This window comes from Glarea lozoyensis (genome assembly GCF_000409485.1).
Source record: "Glarea lozoyensis ATCC 20868 chromosome Unknown GLAREA7, whole genome shotgun sequence".
Lineage (NCBI taxonomy): Eukaryota > Fungi > Ascomycota > Leotiomycetes > Helotiales > Helotiaceae > Glarea > Glarea lozoyensis.
This window is the reverse complement of record NW_007361002.1, coordinates 1,370,102-1,389,447: the sequence shown is the minus strand read 5'-3', so window position 1 is coordinate 1,389,447 and position 19,346 is coordinate 1,370,102. Positions and strand designations below refer to the sequence as shown.

The 19,346-nt window shown below is 47.0% G+C and overlaps 5 protein-coding genes across 5 annotated transcripts; 1 reads left to right on the top strand and 4 right to left on the bottom strand.

Annotated features, from left to right (window-relative positions):
* Positions 1-1,044: 1,044 nt before the first annotated feature.
* On the bottom strand, positions 1,045-3,096 carry GLAREA_01647 (uncharacterized protein; the record flags this gene model as incomplete). Its single annotated transcript, XM_008088863.1, has 4 exons — positions 1,045-1,555; positions 1,606-2,733; positions 2,813-2,929; positions 2,984-3,096. 4 exons carry the CDS (start codon positions 3,094-3,096, stop codon positions 1,045-1,047), a joined length of 1,869 nt encoding a protein of 622 aa, XP_008087054.1.
* A 2,509-nt stretch (positions 3,097-5,605) lies between these two features.
* Positions 5,606-9,500, bottom strand: GLAREA_01646 (FAD/NAD(P)-binding protein; the record flags this gene model as incomplete). The annotated part of the gene is made up of 5 exons (XM_008088862.1): positions 5,606-6,200; positions 6,259-7,659; positions 7,760-7,837; positions 8,735-9,357; positions 9,411-9,500. The coding sequence occupies 5 exons, from the start codon at positions 9,498-9,500 to the stop codon at positions 5,606-5,608; spliced, it is 2,787 nt and encodes a 928-aa protein (XP_008087053.1).
* Positions 9,501-9,886: 386 nt separating this feature from the next.
* GLAREA_01645 (uncharacterized protein) lies at positions 9,887-12,032 on the bottom strand (the record flags this gene model as incomplete). Its single annotated transcript, XM_008088861.1, has 7 exons — positions 9,887-9,991; positions 10,041-10,103; positions 10,164-11,076; positions 11,202-11,657; positions 11,708-11,822; positions 11,896-11,947; positions 12,012-12,032. 7 exons carry the CDS (start codon positions 12,030-12,032, stop codon positions 9,887-9,889), a joined length of 1,725 nt encoding a protein of 574 aa, XP_008087052.1.
* Positions 12,033-15,162: 3,130 nt separating this feature from the next.
* GLAREA_01644 (Metallo-dependent phosphatase) lies at positions 15,163-17,306 on the top strand (the record flags this gene model as incomplete). The annotated part of the gene is made up of 4 exons (XM_008088860.1): positions 15,163-15,360; positions 15,422-15,700; positions 15,755-16,193; positions 16,243-17,306. The coding sequence occupies 4 exons, from the start codon at positions 15,163-15,165 to the stop codon at positions 17,304-17,306; spliced, it is 1,980 nt and encodes a 659-aa protein (XP_008087051.1).
* Positions 17,307-17,831: 525 nt separating this feature from the next.
* GLAREA_01643 (uncharacterized protein) lies at positions 17,832-18,584 on the bottom strand (the record flags this gene model as incomplete). The annotated part of the gene is made up of 1 exon (XM_008088859.1): positions 17,832-18,584. The coding sequence occupies one exon, from the start codon at positions 18,582-18,584 to the stop codon at positions 17,832-17,834; it is 753 nt and encodes a 250-aa protein (XP_008087050.1).
* Positions 18,585-19,346: the final 762 nt, after the last annotated feature.

Here is a 19,346-nt window from a genome sequence, read left to right as displayed (position 1 = left end):
GTACGTGGCATGCAGGTCCCGTGGTTGTGCGTAAGACATGTCACTCGGGCCCTCAGGCAGAAGTTTAAGCGAGTCACCCCCCTTTTCTTGGGCCTCCTTTGTTGGTACTTGGGGAAATGAAGGTCTTGGTAAGCTCTTAAGGCATGATTGCTAATAGTGTTGAGCGTGGGGTGTGGGTACTTGATGTAGAATGTAGAGGTGAGGCGGCGTGAGTTTTTAAGGCGGAGGTTGGTTCAGGAAGTTGAGGAATAGGCAAATGCAAAAAAAGGGCACCAGGCAACCGAAGGGCGTAGGCAAGTCTTTCACAGTTTACTCTAACAAGACATCTATGTATAATCGTCTTTTGAGGAGTAAGTTTCAAGGTTTCTGAGGTCTGCAGAGGACGTTGTCGAGAAGTCATATGACAACTCTCTGAAGTACAAACTGACGTTATCTTGGTACGCGGTAGTTGTAGCGGATTCTCACCACCTGAAAATTACTCACTGCAAAAGCCTGGATTGTTACCGGCTTTCTAACCATTTTGTACATTAGCAAGACCGAAAATTTGGGTTTGAGATTGAACCATCCAAACTCTTGTATGAACTTTATTAATGCAATAATTTCAAGTTTATCTAATGTATAATGATCAAAATCTGGCAAAAGAAGTTCTCTGGTATTGATGTTTCAGATGTAGTTACACATTATGGCAAAAAAAACGTTTCCACAGCATGATAAGTACACATGAGATGAGAGTCAAGGCAAGCACACTGTATTCAAATATTTCCACGAGAATTTCGTTGTTAATTTCATTATCATACTTGAGTCCATGAATGTATGTAAACAAGCTAAGCAGAGCCAAAGTCAGTCGACTATTGTCGCTTGGCGACGAGACGGCCAGAGGAGCCATGTAAGGAGATTCGTAAGTCCCAGGATATTACCGTAAGTGAAGAAGATCAAAGCACACCACATTGAACCGAATAAATAAAACACCCAGGGGAACCTAACCCGCAAGTCCTCCCAAAAACTCCTGATGTCTTTCAGCGCAGACGACATCCAAACTCCGGCTCATTGAACTGATGTTTCTGTTGCCTGCACCAGAGGCTTCGTTGAGCAAATGTTTTGCGGACTGCCATTGACTTCCTTTGCAAGAGGGGGGTCATCTAGGAAACTTATCTCCAACTCAATATCTGGACGGTGACCCTTTGAAACCTGATGAACTTTCAGGTTATCAAAGCGTGTGTAACTTTTGCCACATCCCTTAAAGCCACACTTTGCGGGCTTGACGAGAGCTTTACTACACCCGAATTTGCAAGTCTGCCTGTGGCGTTTAAGGTTCGATGTTCTATTGCCCGTTTTGCCCGATGGTTGATGACCACATGGACAATTAGGCCCTTTGATTTTGCTAACAGAAGCATCAATGACTTTGTGTTCGTACGATGAAGTGAAACTTGTTCGTAGAGCTGGCAAAGGTCTTTGAAGTGGGCTGGACTGAACAAAGGTGATAGGCGGCGGCGGCAGTTGTGGTTCTTGATCAAAAAACGCGGGAATGTACGAGTGATCCGGAGAGGTTATCATACTACAGTTAAAGTTAGTTTCAGTTCATGGAAACCAGTGAGCCCAACTCACTGTGAAGTCATCCGCATATCTTGAGGTGGATCAAGTTCGGGATTCTGGAAGTCTGCTATGCTGGACGAAGCTAGAGTCATTGACTTATCAAAGGCCATACTTCTATTTTCAATCAAAGTTGACGGCGAACTAAGTGGGTTTGACGGTGATTGCATACATTCATCAGCCGAGTAGAAGTTTTGAATCTCGGTTATGTCAGGGAAATAATCATATGTCGCATAACGCCTGTCAGAGCAATCATTCTGTGGTGCGAAACCTCTATCATTACAGCTCGAGCTTTCGTTGACGTCGGGTGAGATTGGTGATGTATTTGCAGTTGCAATTTCTTGTCTAAACCCAGTAGAATCCATTGACTCGTCATCAAATATACTGCTGTGATATGTTGATGAACTCGAGGGGCCAAAAGCGCTGCGGGAAGCTGAGGAAGGTATGGAAATGGGAGCAGTATATCTGCGGGTACTGTTTGTATTGTTGCGATATAGCGTTCGCTCGTCGTCGATCACCTGAGGACAGTCGCAATCAACAGGAACTCCAGGAAGTTCGTGAAGGTTTAGCGCAGCCGCTGGGCTTAACACGTTGCCAGTGCCTCCTCCAGCTAGAAAGGCTTGCTCGAAGGTAGCATCAGATAGCATCCGAGGTCCTGGAAGATCAAATAAATATTCGTGCCCATAATGTGCTCGTCCATAACCCATGCCATAAAAGTTTGACGGAAGCTCAGCTGTTAATTCAACATCAAGCTCATATATACCAGGGGTGTATCCTATTTCCGAGATCTGACCCTCTGGCAGTTCTGAAACATCTAATTTGGACGAAAGCTCAGCAAGATGCGGATAGGAAGGCATGTCGCTCTCTGTTTTGGTAGATTGTGGCATCTGCGGCGCGTTTGGAAACCCCTTTCCTGCAGTGCTATTCCGGGGGGATAAAGGCGACCGAAAAGGACTCAGTGCAGTGGCTATGAGGCTCTTACACGACAATGGGTTGCAGTCTTCCTCCGTGGCATGAAATCTACCAATTGGTTCAGGTCTTCCACAATAAAGACACTCAATACGCCCTTTTGGAAGCTGGGTGCAAGCATAGAGATGCTTCATCATCGACTTTTCGTCCGCAAATTCTTCTTTCGGGCAGTCACTATATCCTCACACCGTTAGCCTCTATTTACTTGGTGTATTCCCACATCGCGCACACAGATTTTTCTTTGTAAACTTACATGAGAGGGCACTTCTTCAAATTCAAACTCGCGGAAGGGGACTGATTCCGAACGTATGCTACCCAGGTCAAGAACCTTGCTACAGAAGCTTTGTGCTTAGGAGCCTTCGGTTGCCGCCTACCATACGAATTGGTTCCCATATACTAACACCGACAACAAGATGCTACGTACCTGGTGCCAATGCTGGCGATACAAAGTCTTAGCGAAGGTCTCTTCGCATGGATAGCCGAGCGATGTTGGGGATGTGGAGGTGTTTGCGTACCAGAAAACTCACTTGAGGCCATGATGTGTTGGAAATTAGGATTCGATAAAGCATAAATATCGAACAGTCGATGTGGACCTTCCCTTCTGCGAAATAAGAGAACGCTCCTCAAGGGAAATGTCCTTGAGTATACCCCGGATATGCGAGCACCTCGTACACAGCGTACCGCTACATCATGTGTCCCGACGAAGTCCAATAACACTGCAGAATTTCCTTCCTTAAGGTTGTTCGAAAGCTGCTAACCTGAAAGCCCTTGCGCGGGCCATTGCAGGTCGAATTCTATCTAGAATTGCCGGTATCAAAGGCCCAGCATAACGACCAAGGGTAAAGAGCGACGTGGCTCCTGCGTTTTCTTTGTTCGATTGAGAAATTGGGCCTATGAGATGGTATAATCGTTAGCGGAGCGATATTCGGCGACATCGAAAGCCGTCCGAGCGAGGTGGGCAGTTTGCCTTATTCTTGAGAGCTCGGATTGGTAAGGACGATGCAGCTTCCTGGAGGCAATCGATACCTCCAACAAGGTGCGTTACCCATTGTAAGGAGTTAGGTATGTAGGTCAACAGCCGTATCATTTTCCTAGCAGTCCAAACTCCTTGAAACGTACCATGCGTTCAATCACCTGTGGTTGGGGTTACGGAGATGCGTGCTGCCTAAGAGGTCAGACGAGGCTAGCAAATTCCCAGGTGAAGGATAGAAAAAACCAACGACAATTGATGTCGATAGCTCGTGCATCAAGAGAGCTCGAGCTTAACAAGAAGCATTCAGCGGGGTGGCAATTGATATAGGTGATGGACAAGGCAGTGCAATGAAAGTCTTCTGCAATGAATCCCTATGAGACGTGGATTAAATCCATCATGGGGGCGGATAGGGGGCCAAATACAAAGTCAATCCCAATAACTTAGTGTTGGAGCTCTTTACTCGAGAAGTGTTGTTCTTCTCATGTGGTGGGGCTGGGAAACCCAAACCACGTAGCCAATAGAGAGAAATTTGCCCTTTCAGAGGCGTTGGTGCATATGTACTCGACGGATAATATCTTCAGGAAGATGCATATCGATAAACCCAAGAAGCGCTCCTCAACAAAGCAAGATAAACAGTTGGCGATCGGGCGACACCTGCATGATCATGCTTTGGAGCGGCCACGACCGGGTCGAAACCGCCAATTCGACAGTTTCTTGTAGACCCAGTACTCCTAATTGTTAGGCCCGTCCTCTAAGAACTTGAGCGAGCGGTGAATACAAAGATATCCAATAGCGCAGTACAGGTAGAAGACGCTCGCATAAACACACCCAACACGGAAATTGAGGCTCTTATGGGGTTTTCGACTGCATGCTACTGCGGTCCAATTCGGTCGAAAAGAAGGATCGGCAGACGTAGTTCTTTTCTTGTGTGACGAGATTATGTGGTATCAATCGAATGGGGTTGAATTAGACGGGATAAGTGATGAAAACAAGAAACAAAGCTTACCTTGCATGCATTGAGACTAGCTTAAGCAAAGTTTAGAGCATGTGTGGAGCAGCAAAGCCTTATCGATACATGATCAAAGTGCGTATACTGCCGTTCCTGGATTTGACCTGGAGCATAACGCTTTTCCTGCTTTCCGAAGAGAAGGCTTCGTCACCGGCCGGCTCAATATGCAATAGATCCAGCTGAACTGGAGTAGCTCCCGCAAACCGAATGAATGTCGAGAGAAACACCCGGAGATAGGAGTATACCGTATTTATAGAAAATCGAGATTTCGGTTAATGTAAAGTGGTAGGATATGAAAATCTCACGGCCAAGGAAACAGATCGTTTGTTTTGTGAGGCTTCATACACGAACGCGAATCTCTTTGTCCGAACAAGAGGATCAGCAGAAAAAGCAAGCCGTGGGGGTTTATTGAAACTGACTATCCGTAATGGTGTAATGGTGTGGTGACTGAAGAGCGGCTGGGTTGACGTTGGTGGTTGTCAATTCAGCAGCACCCAGACGAAGAGACCCACTTGAGTAATCTATGATTGGTGTGACACGGCATAGTGGGGCGCCATGGGCGGCTGGACACAGTATCACGTGAGTCGTTGCCACGAGTTTGCAACCTCTTAAGCAACAACACTGATGTTCAGGAACCAGCTTCTGGCCCTACCTCTCTGCATCGATGGACGTAAAACATATCCGAGAAGATTCTAGGAGGCGGGGAGTAAGAAGTGAGTACATTGGGGATGTTTATACCCGGATTCCTCTTATTGTCTAACCCCTAAAACAACATCACAAGTAGTCAAATAGAATTCGCGAGTATAGTTCTGCAGAGGTCAGAATATGAATCTTGGGGAAGATAAGACAGTCTTTGATAGAACAAAACGGCTAGGAAACCTTGGAAATACCTGACTTGTACCAATCCCCTTGATTAACTTGACGGATATAGGACGATTCAGAGTATTAACCTTCTTGGAGGGGAAGAGGGTAATGTGAGTAAGTAAGTAATGTGGTGAGAAAATAGTATATTGAGATGTCTAAGGAGAGTAAGTGAGCAGAGCTCGTACCGACCCGATCAAGCATCAAGCGCCCAAACTAGGTTCAAACCTCATCATCTCATTCAACATCTGCAAGTTAAAACCGTCGCCCTCACACAAACTCAACAACCATTCCGCATCCATCTGTCCCAGTTCTCCATGTCGCCCTTCCCATCTACCAGTCGACCCAGGAGACGTATGCTTCTCGGGCATATAACCAAGGTCGTCTGGGTCAGGTGATCTGCCTATAGGATCATACAGCTCCTCTACTCCGAGACCGGGATCCGTAAAAGTTTTCGATTTCGGGTCTGGTGGTTTGGGTGATGAGCGCACGTATGATTCTGGAGCGCTGCCCGGGAAGCCAGGAGAGAATGATGTGAGGGAGTTTGGTAGGTCGTGCGTGGACGGAGTTTCGGTTGTGATTGCTGCTGGTGCTTCGCCGTCTTTTGCTGTCGGTGTCTTAGGCTGAGGGGCTTGAGCGAGAAATTCCATCGTCGCGCCAATTACGTTTTCTAGAGCGTCGCGGTACTTTTTGACGACTGGTGTGCGTTCGGCCATTACGAAGAGCGCACTCGAGCAAGCGCGGAGGTCGTTTGAGACTGTGAATGTCCAGAGGTTAGGGGATGTGAAAAGGCAATAGCTAGATTGGAATTAGATTATGCTCAGTTGATTGTGATTTTTTAAAGTAGAAGACTTACCACATTGTAACCCCCGCTATGAAGACTGAATGGAGGGCAATGAATGAATGCCCATAACTGTCTCTCTGGTGAAGCCGTTTGAAAATCTGGCACAGCTGACCTGATGCTAAAAGGCAAAGTGCAATTCGTCTATCGGACGGTGGCAATATTGTCAAGAATGGCTGCAAAAGTAATCTTACTGCCTTGTAATAATGCATTCCCAAGTAGTCTGTTTCATATGGAGACGACGGTGGAAGCGCTCGATGCCAATCCTCTAGCATTTTCAATATCGGGTTTATTTTGCAGATTAGACTTGATATCGGTTTGTCGACGCGGTATATTGTACCTTGAATATGTGATTCTAGCCTTTTCAGGCGGAAACATTGTATAGCAAGCGTGATATTAGAAGATGGCCGAGACTTCTGGAACGTCGGTGAAGGAGAGACTGCCAAGGTACGTGCGATCAAGCCATCATCTCGAACAGTGTCATCTATTTCCAAAGGCATTGCAACATCAATATCGCGATCCGCAATACTGTATGGTCGACCCAAAGAAACAGCAATGACGCGCTCAAGGAAGTACACAGTCCAGAAGAGCCTTCTCCTCAGTTGGCCCTCATATGGCGTTAGATGCCCATAATAGGCTTCCCGATGTAACCCTAAATCGATACAGGTACGAATTGCCAATCCAATCATGTACCAGATGCCAGAATTGGAAGGTGATCGCAAATTGTACAATACGAGAAGTGTCATGGCCTCGATGTTGTGCACAGAATGGGATTCTCGCGCAGCCGAGATATATTGCAAGGCCGTCATGAAGAAATTCTCAGGAGCCGTATAGTCATACTGCTCTGTAAGCTTAAGCATCGTCGCGCCGATTGCGTAGATCATGTACATCTTGAAGGTTGCATACTGGTCTTGTGGTGATGAATTGTTCTGCTGAAATCGGCCCGCATGTCGTTCCCTGATCTCAGACCTGTCCAGAAAGGGGTAACGAAGATGTACCCGAGTAAAATAGGTATCCAGGATTCTGTCTCCCATTTTGTCATTCGGTGGCCCAGCACTATTTCTTTTCAGATCCGCAATTGTCATTGCTTTAGGCTGGCTTGAAGAGACATTCGATGCGAGCGCCTTGTTCCAAACCGTAGCTTGTACCATTTGCCCCAGGTTCTTCGCCAGAGAGAAGCCACTGGATGAGCCAACATAGGCGCCATCTCCGCCCAGACTGATGAATCCAACAATGTCGGCAAAGTTATGGTTTTTCTGTTCCTTCTCCGCAGAGATGGGCGAGCCTACTAGACTCGGGTCCAGAGCTGGTTGAGAATTGAGCTGAGGCTTAACAGCAACCGGGGGGTTATCCGTGTATGCAGCGAGTTGCGCTTCGAGAAAAGATATCCGCTCGAGGAGGGCTTGATTCGGACCACTTTACGATCATCAGCGTTTGTGACTCAACAATGGCGGGACGGCATCAGAAACACACACCTGTTGTATTCCTCAATGGCAGATTGAGGCTGTATACATACCTCATTGGCACTCGCGCAGTTAGCGCAAACCGGAAAGCCGTGGCATTTCTGTTTCCTCTGTCTGCACCGTTCACAGCTCTTTCTCGCCCTTTTAGAAGGTCTCGGATTCTCATCCATTGCTTCTGGCGCAGATGTCATACCTATATCCAGAAACAGAGTTTCTCTTAGGAAAAAACATCATGTCGAGTAGCGCGGTGCTCTTGTCTTGTTTAAAAATGGGGGCTAGAGAGTGGGAGGACGTCAACGCGATAAGCAAAGGTTTAACAAGCAATGGTGGGCGAAACAATTGGTCATGAAATGACAGGGGACGTATAGAAGCCTGCGTCTTCAAGAAATATAAATATCCCTCCGGAAATTGCATTATTCGCTAAAGAACTGAGGAACTTCTTCAACCAAGAGATATAAATTTGACGACGCGAACCTGAACTGTCACGTGACATCGCGATTGCCAAGAACCTTGGAAAGCTGTCGTTTTTGTCACTCCCAGTTTCCGTTCCAAACATTTTGCGTTGAAACGCTTGATTAAGATGGACGTTCACAATAACGCCTCGTTCATTACACAGCAGCGCACTTGATCTCTCTTAAATGAAAGGCAGGCACGTAAGTAAGTACCTGGGAAACTTCCACATATATATGAGTGGAACTCCGCGCACTTCGCTGTCGCTCGTGCTTGACATCGACTGTTTATCTACAATCACTAAACTGGTCAGCGAAGCAGATAATTGAGCTCGTCCAGGAGTCCATCGAACCGCACACAAGTTGTCTGAATACCATTATCATAACATGTAAGAATACCACAGCAACGAAAAGAGTACTGTACTTCTCCTTGTTACACACGGAATTTCCAAATGTGCTATACCTAAGTATACACAGGCTTTAAAACTGCCTTTCGTTCACGCAACGGCACATTTTATGACTGTTCAGGTTTAATTTATTGAGATAACGCCTTTAAAAGCAGTAGTAATGTGAGCTTACGAAATAATGTAGCCATCTTCTGTCCTCAACAATACAATATCATTAGACAGTGCATTTCTCGTCTCTTTCGACACTTGATCTTCTGGTATGGTACCTCGCCAGGTAACGTATCCAGCATATTCAGGCGCCACTTCAGGTAATAGCTTCCGCCTGATTGTTGAATTAGAACCATCGGCTGCAATAACCAGGTCTGCTGTTGTCTCGGTCCTACGACCCTCAATATCATGGAATTTCACAATCATCTTTTTCCCATCGTATTCAAGTTCATCAACATTTTTTCCCGTTTCGTATCTGACATCCTCACTTGGCTCAACTCCTGCAAAACTGTTCTTGAACATCTGATAAAGTGTGCTCCAAGTCGTCATGTACGCAGCTTCTTGAGGTGGAAATGTCATCACAACATTGCCCTCCTTATCAACAATCTCAACTTTGCGAGCGGTAATCGCATAAGACTCGTGGCCCTTGACATATCGGTCAATGATAGTTTGAACGTCCGGACCAGCTCGTATCCCAGCTGCTTCACTCTGCAAGATTGCAGGCCCCGATCGTTCGAGGACGCGGACTCTATGACCTAAGCCTTTGAGGACCAGGGCACTCATAAGGCCAGCTAAAGAGCCACCAACCTGTTCCCAAGTTTAGTGATTGTGGATATTCCACAGAGTAGTTTTAAACCTACAACAATAACATCGAGAATTCTTTGGTCCATGACTTCAGTGCTAGGTGGTACACGAAGTAGTAAGTGCGTAGTGAGTAAAAGGATTGACATGATGGAGAGATCCTGACCAAGCAGTCTCGAATTCACAGAGCACACGCCAAGCTGTATTATGTGCCACAGTTGTGCATTACCATGTTGGCATAATTTAACTATTCAGCATTTGTATTATGTTGGAGAGGGGCTGCGTTGCTATCCCACCAATGTCAGGCTCCAGCCAACACTCAGCTCCACAACTTCATGGCAACAAAACTACCAACATATTAGCCTAAGTAGATAACGAAGGACTGCGATGCCAGTTTAAAGTAAGAGTAATTGTTATTAAGATAATTCAACTCGTTAGATAACCAAGATAGCTCAACTCATTACATATTAAATCATGAGAAAAGTCGCGGAATGAATTCCTCCTATTCCCGTGGATTGTCTCATAGATAGAAAGTTCACAAAGCATTGCCCCATTGGGGAGCGTTAATAATGATGCCCATTAAACATCCCGAGATGATACCAGTCACAGGAAGGGTGATGAACCATCCCATGTAAATCCACTACCGAGCGGTTAGCGAGCCCCTTTATTAACATTCACAATTTACTTACTGCTACCATTCTCCAATTGATCGACTTCAACTCTCCATTGCACAAACCAACACCAACAGTCGCCTAGAGGTTTAAGTGATTAGCAATGCTACATATGTAAGCTCGCGTTGGGTTGGTGCTTACTCCGACAATACATTGTGTGGTCGAGACTGGAAGAGCTAAGCGAGTGGCCATAACGACAGTGACAGCAGCTCCAAGTTCCATGGAGAAACCACGCGAAGGAGAATGTAGAGTAAGACGGTTGCCTAGATTCCGCATAATGTTGTAACCATAGGTCCATAGGCCAACAACGAGTGCTGCCGCTCCGTAGCACAACACCCAGACCGGAACTGGAGATTTAGAAGAGAGTTTTCCAGTGCTCCAGATCAGGTATACTGTAGCTAGAGGTCCAACAGCATTACTGACATCGTTGGCACCATGTGCAAAGGATGCAGTAGCCGCTGTGAGAACTTGAAGATAAGAGTAGGCATGTTCGGCTTTGTTATCGTAATGAGTGGCTTTGGCGTGCATTTCCTCAAGATTACCACAAAGGACAGAAGATTTCTTCTGCTCGGCAACAACATCAACCTCGACACCGTGGAAAAATGCCTTGTATAAAACTCTTGGTAAGTTCTTTGGCTCGTACCACTTGCCAACTTCAGGTTCATACCATTTCCTAGGCACAGTGGTCCCAGGGATTACGACTTCGTTGGAGGTTCGTCCTGAGCTGCTTCCGAATGTGATCTTCTCGTTGGTGTTGTGATTATCGGCTTCGATATCATTAGCCAGATGAGGATTGCTGCGGCCGTCGCGTTCAAGCTCTTCTCGAGTTTTGTGTCCCGCGTAATAGTCTCTCACAGTGGTTGCGCTGGCGTCTGGGTTTGGCGGTACTTCGCCACGTCGAAGCAATAGCGGACCTTTGAACATATCGTGCCATTTGAGCTGCCAATCTCCCATGTGGAGTGTACGATGGAGGTAGGGAAGAAGGAATAGGACAGAAAGCAATGCAACACCAAAGGCAACACCGAATATGACTCCAATATATTCACCTGGACCCCTAAAGCAAGTTAGTATATGTTTTCCTCGTAGAGCCCAATCCAAGCAGCCGTATCTAAAAGTGATAATGCCGCTAGCTACAAAGAATAAGAGCTTAGCTAGAGAGCAAAGGCAAAGGCTGCATACCACTTCTTGACGGCAGATGCTGCAGATGCAGCACCTTTCCAAACGATCAACATTGTGAGGATACCCGAGGTCAATGCAAAGTAAAAAGGCACCATGATAAAGGCAGCTCGAAGTGGATTCTTGCGCTTGAGCACCCCGTATTTCGTGATCATGAAGATGATAGATGCAAAACAACCTGCGATACCAGGCGCGATTCCCCAGGTTGCGAAGATCTGCGCGACACCATTCCATCCCCAGTTGACACCGTCAGTACCAAGTGTGGCAATGCCGACGCCGATGACAGCCCCAATGATGCTGTGTGTTGTAGATACCGGAAGTCCAAGTCTGGTAGCCAGTGATAGGTATAAAGAAGAAGAAACAAGGGCACATGTCATTCCCAGCATCAAAATTGTTGGCTCTTGTTCAAACGCCTTCGTCGTCAGGATCTTTCCTCTGATTGCGTCTGCTACCCGAGCACTTTTGTCTGTCAGCTAGTCTGAGATGGCCCAGATGACGCTTTCGCTTACCCAACACCGACCGCTCCAGCGAACTCCATCACAGTCGCAATGCACATTGCTTGCTTGAGGGTTATTGATCTCGAGGAAACAGAGGTTGCGAAACTGTTGGCAACATCATTGGCTCCTTCGAAATGTGTTAGCTGCCAGCCTCTAAGTCGAAGTAGATCAAGGGTTAATGATCGAGGATGGCTGCTCACCAATATTCCAAGCATCAAGGAACGCAAAGATCATCGCTATCGCGAAAATGTACTGATGGCAAAGTCAGTCAGTCTATCGTGATAGGTATTACAAATGGAAGGCTCTTAGTACTGACATCAAATTGATGAAGCGCCATGTTGAAAACGGTTCAGGCTTTGAAGAGACAAGTGGTAAATTGAAACGATGATAGTGAAGAAAAGGATTGCTTGAAAGTGTCCTAGATTATGTATGTTGTACGGCTGCGGAGCTACTAATAGGCTTTAAATATACTGTGCTCTCTACCATAAAATGTCATCTGAATCGCGCCTTCTCCATGCGCGCCCAGTTCTCTTGCTCACCAAGAATTCCCACAACTGTATCGCCACGCTTGAATATCACATTGACATCCAATAAGGCTGCATATTTCATGACCGTGGACAGTAAATCTCTGAAATTTTTGTCGAAACGAGCCACTTGGCCAAGCAGCTGCCCACCCTCATGAGTACAGCCAACCCCTTGGGGTTTCTTGGACTACGATCCAACAGAGCAGTATGGTAGGCAAGTTTCCCCGTGGGTGTAGAGCAATGCACCGGGAAACCAGCAGATTCACGTCATTGGGTTTATCGAGATGATGGCCCGAACTTGGCTTATTTGGCATTCTTGGTGTTCGACCAATTCTTTTACATTGCACCACAATAAGGAGAGCCATGCTCCAGTATGTGTAACTAATGAGTGGGGACATAGGTGGAGCCAAGAGGAGGATGTTCAGTGGACCTCAGCAGCCAAGGTCTTGCGACAACGTGCTCAGGACATGCAATGTAATTGGTCGCAAGCAACGACAGGTCTTGAAGTCAAGTCCTACTTCAACTTCGGCAAGCACAAACAATTGAAACCCCTTCAGATATTACTTAGAATGATGCCAGAGAGAAGGAACTCTCATGGGAATAGCAAGACTAAGTAGGTAAAGTTCCAATGGATCTAATGTACACATAAATCTGCCAAGGTAGCGTGGCTCCTCGAACTCGAGTTTTATCGTGAACAATAAGAGAGGTTTAGTGCTTTTCATCGTCAAAAGTCTAGCCAACCCCATATGGATATGAAGGCTGAGAGACAATAAGGTAGCAGCTTTGAAGACACATGTAGAGACAGTGCAAGAACGTTCAGCAAACAGATTATGCAAGAAATATGGGCCAACACATCCATGATAATGCTGAAAGAGACTGGGAAATGCCGAAAAGGCCTGGAAAATATAGCAATCATCCTTTCGAATAGAAAGAAATGATACGCCCATGGGTCGCTGAAAGTTTGTCCATCGCTAGATTCCTAGGCCGTCCGTCCACAGTTTTCGACAGCGAGTTGGTAACTTCTTTAAAATGCAACCTCCGATTCTTTTTCAACGCGGTACTAAGCAAGGTAGAAACTTCTACAAATCAGTACAAAACCAGGGCAATTGATACAGAGAGACATTTCGAACATCCAAACAATAGCATCTAATCTTCTGTAGATATTGACACAACAAACATCTGACCACTGCCACATGTCTGGTTCCATGGACACTGAACGTATGCCAATTTCGATTTGTGCGAGAGCGACGCCGATCTTTAATGTGTAAGCCAGCTCAGAGTGGAGCCCGATCCCAGGTTTCTACAAACATGTACGGAGTACCTCGCGGAGGACAAAATAAGTGTCAGTTACCTGCCTACTAATTTTGGGACCCAATAAGTCGACGTCGAACGGAGCTTAAGAAGTTTTATTTACTTAAAATAATTGACGAAATGAGTCATATTGTTCCAAGTTGATCCACTAAATGCCGATATTTCGTCAACTTAATCGAAGAAATATCGTTCTTCGACTGCCACTTATTTTGTCCACCGCGAGGTACCTAGGGAGTAGGGAATCTGCACGATCGAGATGCTTGCTTGCCACGAGGCCAAGGTCGTGTCAACAAAGTGCTCCAGAGTATTGAGTTTTTAGAACGACCCTGGTAAAACAGAGCGATAGTCCCTCACATGGTAGTGACTGGAACAGGAATTACTCGATGTCTCCTCTGTGGCTTCCGGTCCGAACGGGATAATGTCTCACAAGCTCCTTGGGCGACCGTCAGAACGGATTCAACATTCTTTACGACGGGGGTGCGAACGTCTGTACCAACAAACGAGAAGCATGCTTTTCGACTTGCACGTAATCCTTTGGGTCAAGATGCGATGGGTGCGATAACCTTGCGTGAACAGACACGGTAGTTGTTGGCGAAAGGTCTTACCCAGCTTGCGCGAATTGGCGATACTGGATCAGCAACTGCGTGTCCATAGCCTGTGCAGTCATCAGCAGGACTCCCTGAAAGTCGGTAGACTCAGATGAGTTTGAGGTCTGAATACGGCTGTGTGAAGAGACAACCAACACGCGAAGCACCCCGAGTGTCATGCGAAATACTCGAAGATACGCGAGAATCAAGTTTCGACGCGGTCATGGCCCAGAACCCGCGGGCAGATGGTTGAGTTTCGACAACTGTGATTTGAAATTAAAAAAGGTATCAACAAGAATGGGTAACTCATGTGTGGAGTAGAGATGAACAACAAGCGGAGTGGAAAATTGATATTCCAAGACTGTGGGGTCCCAACGCTAACTTTCGCGTCGAGAAAGCTTGTCTCCACTAGTTGCGGTTCTAACAATTCCATTGGTTCATGGCCCCAGGGCGAAACCCTTCGACGTTAAGCTGTCTTTCCCACCTTCCGACCGACCGAGTAGTTCCTACTCCCCATTTATTCCATTGATTTGGTTCTGTTTTCATGATTCGGATGTTGATCAGACCTGCTCCCGGGCGCTGGTACAAGTATGTGAGCGACAATTCGATAAACTGTATGCATGCATACAATTCGGCTGTATGGTACCGCCAGGTACCTTTCGTACGCTTCTCGCAAGCTACCGCCACCCACAACGGGTCCGGGGTCTGATGCAGTCGATCTAGGCCAGGAACGAGACTCAATTCGGAAGGTCAAACTATCTTCTCCGGTTCTGACAGCAACGTGCTATCAATGATAGGACTAATGAGCCACTGATAACGATGGGCTAAACCACCTGGACCATGTGGAAGGCGAAGGTTAGGCAAGTCGTATGGACTTGTACCTATCAGCGACGAATATGCTGTAGCATATGTCAACGGAATCCGGCGACACGTCTACGGTAAGCTAGCGCGGCAGCATCATTGACAAGAATTAAGCTTCCTTGGAAGTTATAAAGAAGTCTTGTCGCTTCTTGGGTTTGCATGCCAGCCTACCAGCTTCTGCAACATGAGACATTCTTTCGCCGCGCTCCTCGGCTTGGCCGCAATCATCGTGGACACGGCCTCGGCATGTGGAGGTTGCAACAACCCGCTGGAAGCTGTTGTACACGAACGCAATGTTCGTCGAATGCAACCAGAAGCCAGTGGTGCGGTCAGTGGCCCCAAAGCTGAGTTGGAATGGGGCCAGTTGAATTTCATGCACACCGTAAGCACTCACAACACCATCAATAGCCGAGTCAAACAATGAATATTAACATCTTAATCAGACCGATACGCATGGCTGGCTTGAAGGTCATCTCAAGGAGCAGAATTATGGCGCTGATTGGGGTGATTTTGTGTCCTTCTCCCGTCACATGGTTCAAAAGGCGGGAAATCTTGGTGTGGACCTCTTGCTTGTTGATACTGGGGATCTCCACGACGGCAATGGGCTTTCCGATGCCGCTCTGCCTAACGGTGTGCTGTCAAACCCAATCTTTGATGAGATTCAATATGATGCTCTGACTATTGGTAACCACGAGCTTTACATTTCCGATATCGCGTACGAGGTGAGACCATGAGTCTAAAACAATTCTTAAACAGTACTTACTAATCTTCTCTAGACTTTTGCCAATTTCAGCAAAGTTTGGGGTGAGAAGTACATCACTTCAAATGTACAGATTGTCAACCCTGCTACGGGTCAATTGGAGTACATTGGTAAGAAGTATCGTTACTTTACCACACCACATGGACTTCGAATCATGACATTCGGCGTTCTTTTCGATTTTACCGGCAACTCAAATGTGTCTAAGGTAATTAAGGCTGCAGATATGATCAAGCAAGACTGGTTTTTGGCTGCAGTCAACTACCCCCAGCCGATCGATCTCTTCCTTATCATTGGCCACAATCCAGTCAGAACCACTGACTCATCGAGTACAATTGGTCTGCTTCAGAAAACCATCCGAGCCATGCGTCCAGAAGTGCCAATTCAAGCATTTGGTGGGCACAGCCATATCAGAGACTTCCAAGTCTATGATGACAAGAGTACCGGTCTGGAATCTGGTAAGTTGCTGAAGCTGTGAAGTCAAAGCAATCCTCTAATCAGCATCAGGACGTTATTGTGAGACTCTCGGCTGGCTTTCAATGAGTGGTATCAATTCTAGTACCTTTACCGGAAACGTGAAGCCGAGAGGCGTTGCCAATCCAACTAGAAAAGCTACCAACACTTCAACTTCCGGTCTGGTCTACTCCCGTAGATACCTAGATTGGAATCGCTTGACGTTCGAATACCACGCCACAAAGTCTCAAGAGAGTACTTTTGACTATCATAGCGGTCTCCGAGTTACGGGTGATATTACTAATGTTCGCAAGAAGCTCAATTTGACCTCGCTGTATGGATGTGCACCTGCTACTTACTGCGCCAGTTGTCTTCCATTCGGCGCACCGGGCAACATCAACAGTCTCATTTCCACTGCTCTTGGTGAGATTGTCGTCAACCCTTCACGTGCTACCACTCCTCGATATGTTATCGTAAACACAGGTTCAATCCGTTTTGACCTCGTGAAAGGGCCTTTCACCTATGACGATTCGTTTATCGTTTCCCCATTCAACGACGCCTTCCAGTATATCAAAGACGTTCCTTACGACATGGCACGCAAAGTCCTCGCAAGTATCAACGGCGCACCTCTCCCCGACAAACGTGATCTTTTTGACACCACGCCTCGGCTCGCCGATAGAACCTGCGCCGACCCAATAATGTCCCAGATCTCCGGCGTCACAAAGAGAGAACCCATCATCCAACCCATCACCCGCCGTCAAACCATCGTAACTCCCGGTTACGTCACCAAGGACGACTTTGGTACTGACGGAGACGATACTGTGCACTCCAAAATCCCATCCTACGCCCAGCCAAACTACGTACAAGGAAATGGATCATTCCCTACAACCGGGACACCAGCAACCGTAGACGTGGTATTCCTCGATTACTTCGCTACTACGGTGGTAAAGGTCTTGAATGCCATGGGAGGAAGTTATACATACGCGAATGACGTTTCGTATTATCTCGATCCTAGCTACACTACGCAGAATTACCTTCCAGATTACGCGAAGAAGTACTGGCAGGCTAACGTTCCTAATTGTCCTGTAGGACAGGGCGTTGGATATCCGGACAAATAGTTTGCATCCGGGAACAGAAAAGAAAAGAATAGTGCCTGGCAGGGTTTGAAATAGATTGAAAAATATGAACAAACTACAACAATAGACTGTCTTTCATCACTTGATTATGGAAAGTCTCCATCAGATCTTCCACTAAGCTGAGGGTCTAACGCTACAGGCAGACTGTTGGAGCGTCTCTCAAACATCTTACAGGAACCAGAGTATCTCTTGCGGAATCAGTTGGACGTGGTCTCACTTCTGTAAGCGTATGCAAAACACACCGATATCACAGTTATTTGTAATGAATAGCATAAAGCCTCAAAAGGTTAACCCTAGTCCTACAGAAATAATAAACATGTAAAAAACCAAAATCTAACTATACCCGGTGATATCGTATATCTCATCACTCCGTAAAAACCCAGACATTGATAATGGAACCACCCATGTGAGCATAATCCTCGTCATCCACAATCAGAGCTCAAGCTCTATCGATAAGTCATATCATGAGACAAGATAAATGTACCTCGGCATGTTGACCACGCCGCCTCAGATAAGCAGTCTTCTTTCAAACCCGAATCTCCTCCTACCCGACACATCTTTGCCCTTGTCGCTCGATTTCCGACTGTATGCGCCATCGACTTGAGGTACCCCAATGCGTTTCGGAGGAAAGCTATTTGGTTTGAGCGCTGCAGCCTGATCCCTTGCCATATGGTACTTTTCGAAAACCTGCTCGACCAGCTGTTGAAGTTCCGCCCTCGTAATATCATTTCCACGAATGGCCAACCTCATATCTGTTTCCTCGATGAAATCCTGCACAAGTCGCAAATTGTATTCATCCTTCCGGAACCGATCTGGCAAGCCTTGGCCTTTCAATAATGCGAGTATCCCAGCCAAACTTGCGTTCAACACACCGAAGACCGTGATTGCAGTTTTGTGAAGTTCTGCTTGACCTCCCAGGGAAGAGAGTAGAGCACCCATAATCACTTGCAGAGCGAGAGCAAAGTAGTAGAGAAAGTTGACGATTCGATACTGCATCGTGCGCGACCGCTGGGACTCGATGATTTCCTTGTAGAGTCCAGTCGCTCCCTGACGGGCTGTCTCGAGGTCGGCATTCTCTCCGTAAGTGCCTGCAATGCCAACCGCTTCGCGATATCGAATGAGATTGTTGTCGTAGTTATCCGAGCTTGTTGGTCTCTCTGGCTCAACCGCAGCCTCGTCCTTCGCAGACGCTCCCTCGACGTGCGAGCATGGAGCGGTCCCCAACAGGAGAGTTTGCTCGTCCGGTCCTGTTGCAGCCATCGTGATGGGCGAAATGGGGGTGAGATGAAGGAGTTGAAGTTGCAGTGAGTTGGTATGAAACTGCAAATCGACTTACCTCGCTGCCGCCTTCCATCTTCTCCAGCTGGGCTGCCTGTGAAGCGCCTGCCCCGGCTGCTGCTGTCAGGCGCATTTGGAAGGAGCAGATGACTGCGATGAAGGGGGCCAGACATAGTATTCTGAGACCGAGGTTTTCAGTAGGTCTTGTTGTATCCAGCCCTTCTTCTCAGGTCCCAACAACGATTCACGCACTCGAAAGTCATCGGGATGGCCGTTAAGGATCAGATCTGAAGGCGCATCTGAAGCGTTTGAGCAGCTGGTGTTCCTGCAGTTGGAGATGTAAATGCGACGGCTGAAGATCGCCAAGATGACTCGTAAGGCGGTCCTTGATTGGCTGGCACTCCCCCTTCTTGACCACCAATGGCAGCTGTAAGATGGGCACGCCACTCCGGCAGTGAAGGCTGACTGGCTCGAGACTGGTTCCTCTCAGACCAGCCCTGGAGGACCACAACAACCTTTCCTTTCTCACCTGCGCTATTGGGCACATCTCATGCTCGCCTCGTACCCCTTGAGGAGGAGGAATGTCCGTAATAGGCTTTCAGCAGCGGGTTCGTCCGTTATTTCATGTGCTATTAAAGTTAAAACCATGGACTCGCCCAGAATGATAGGTTTGTTGTCAACTCGTCGTCCTGGCAAATATTTTCTTGCTTTCCACTCTCACTTTCTTTCATATCACAGTAGAAA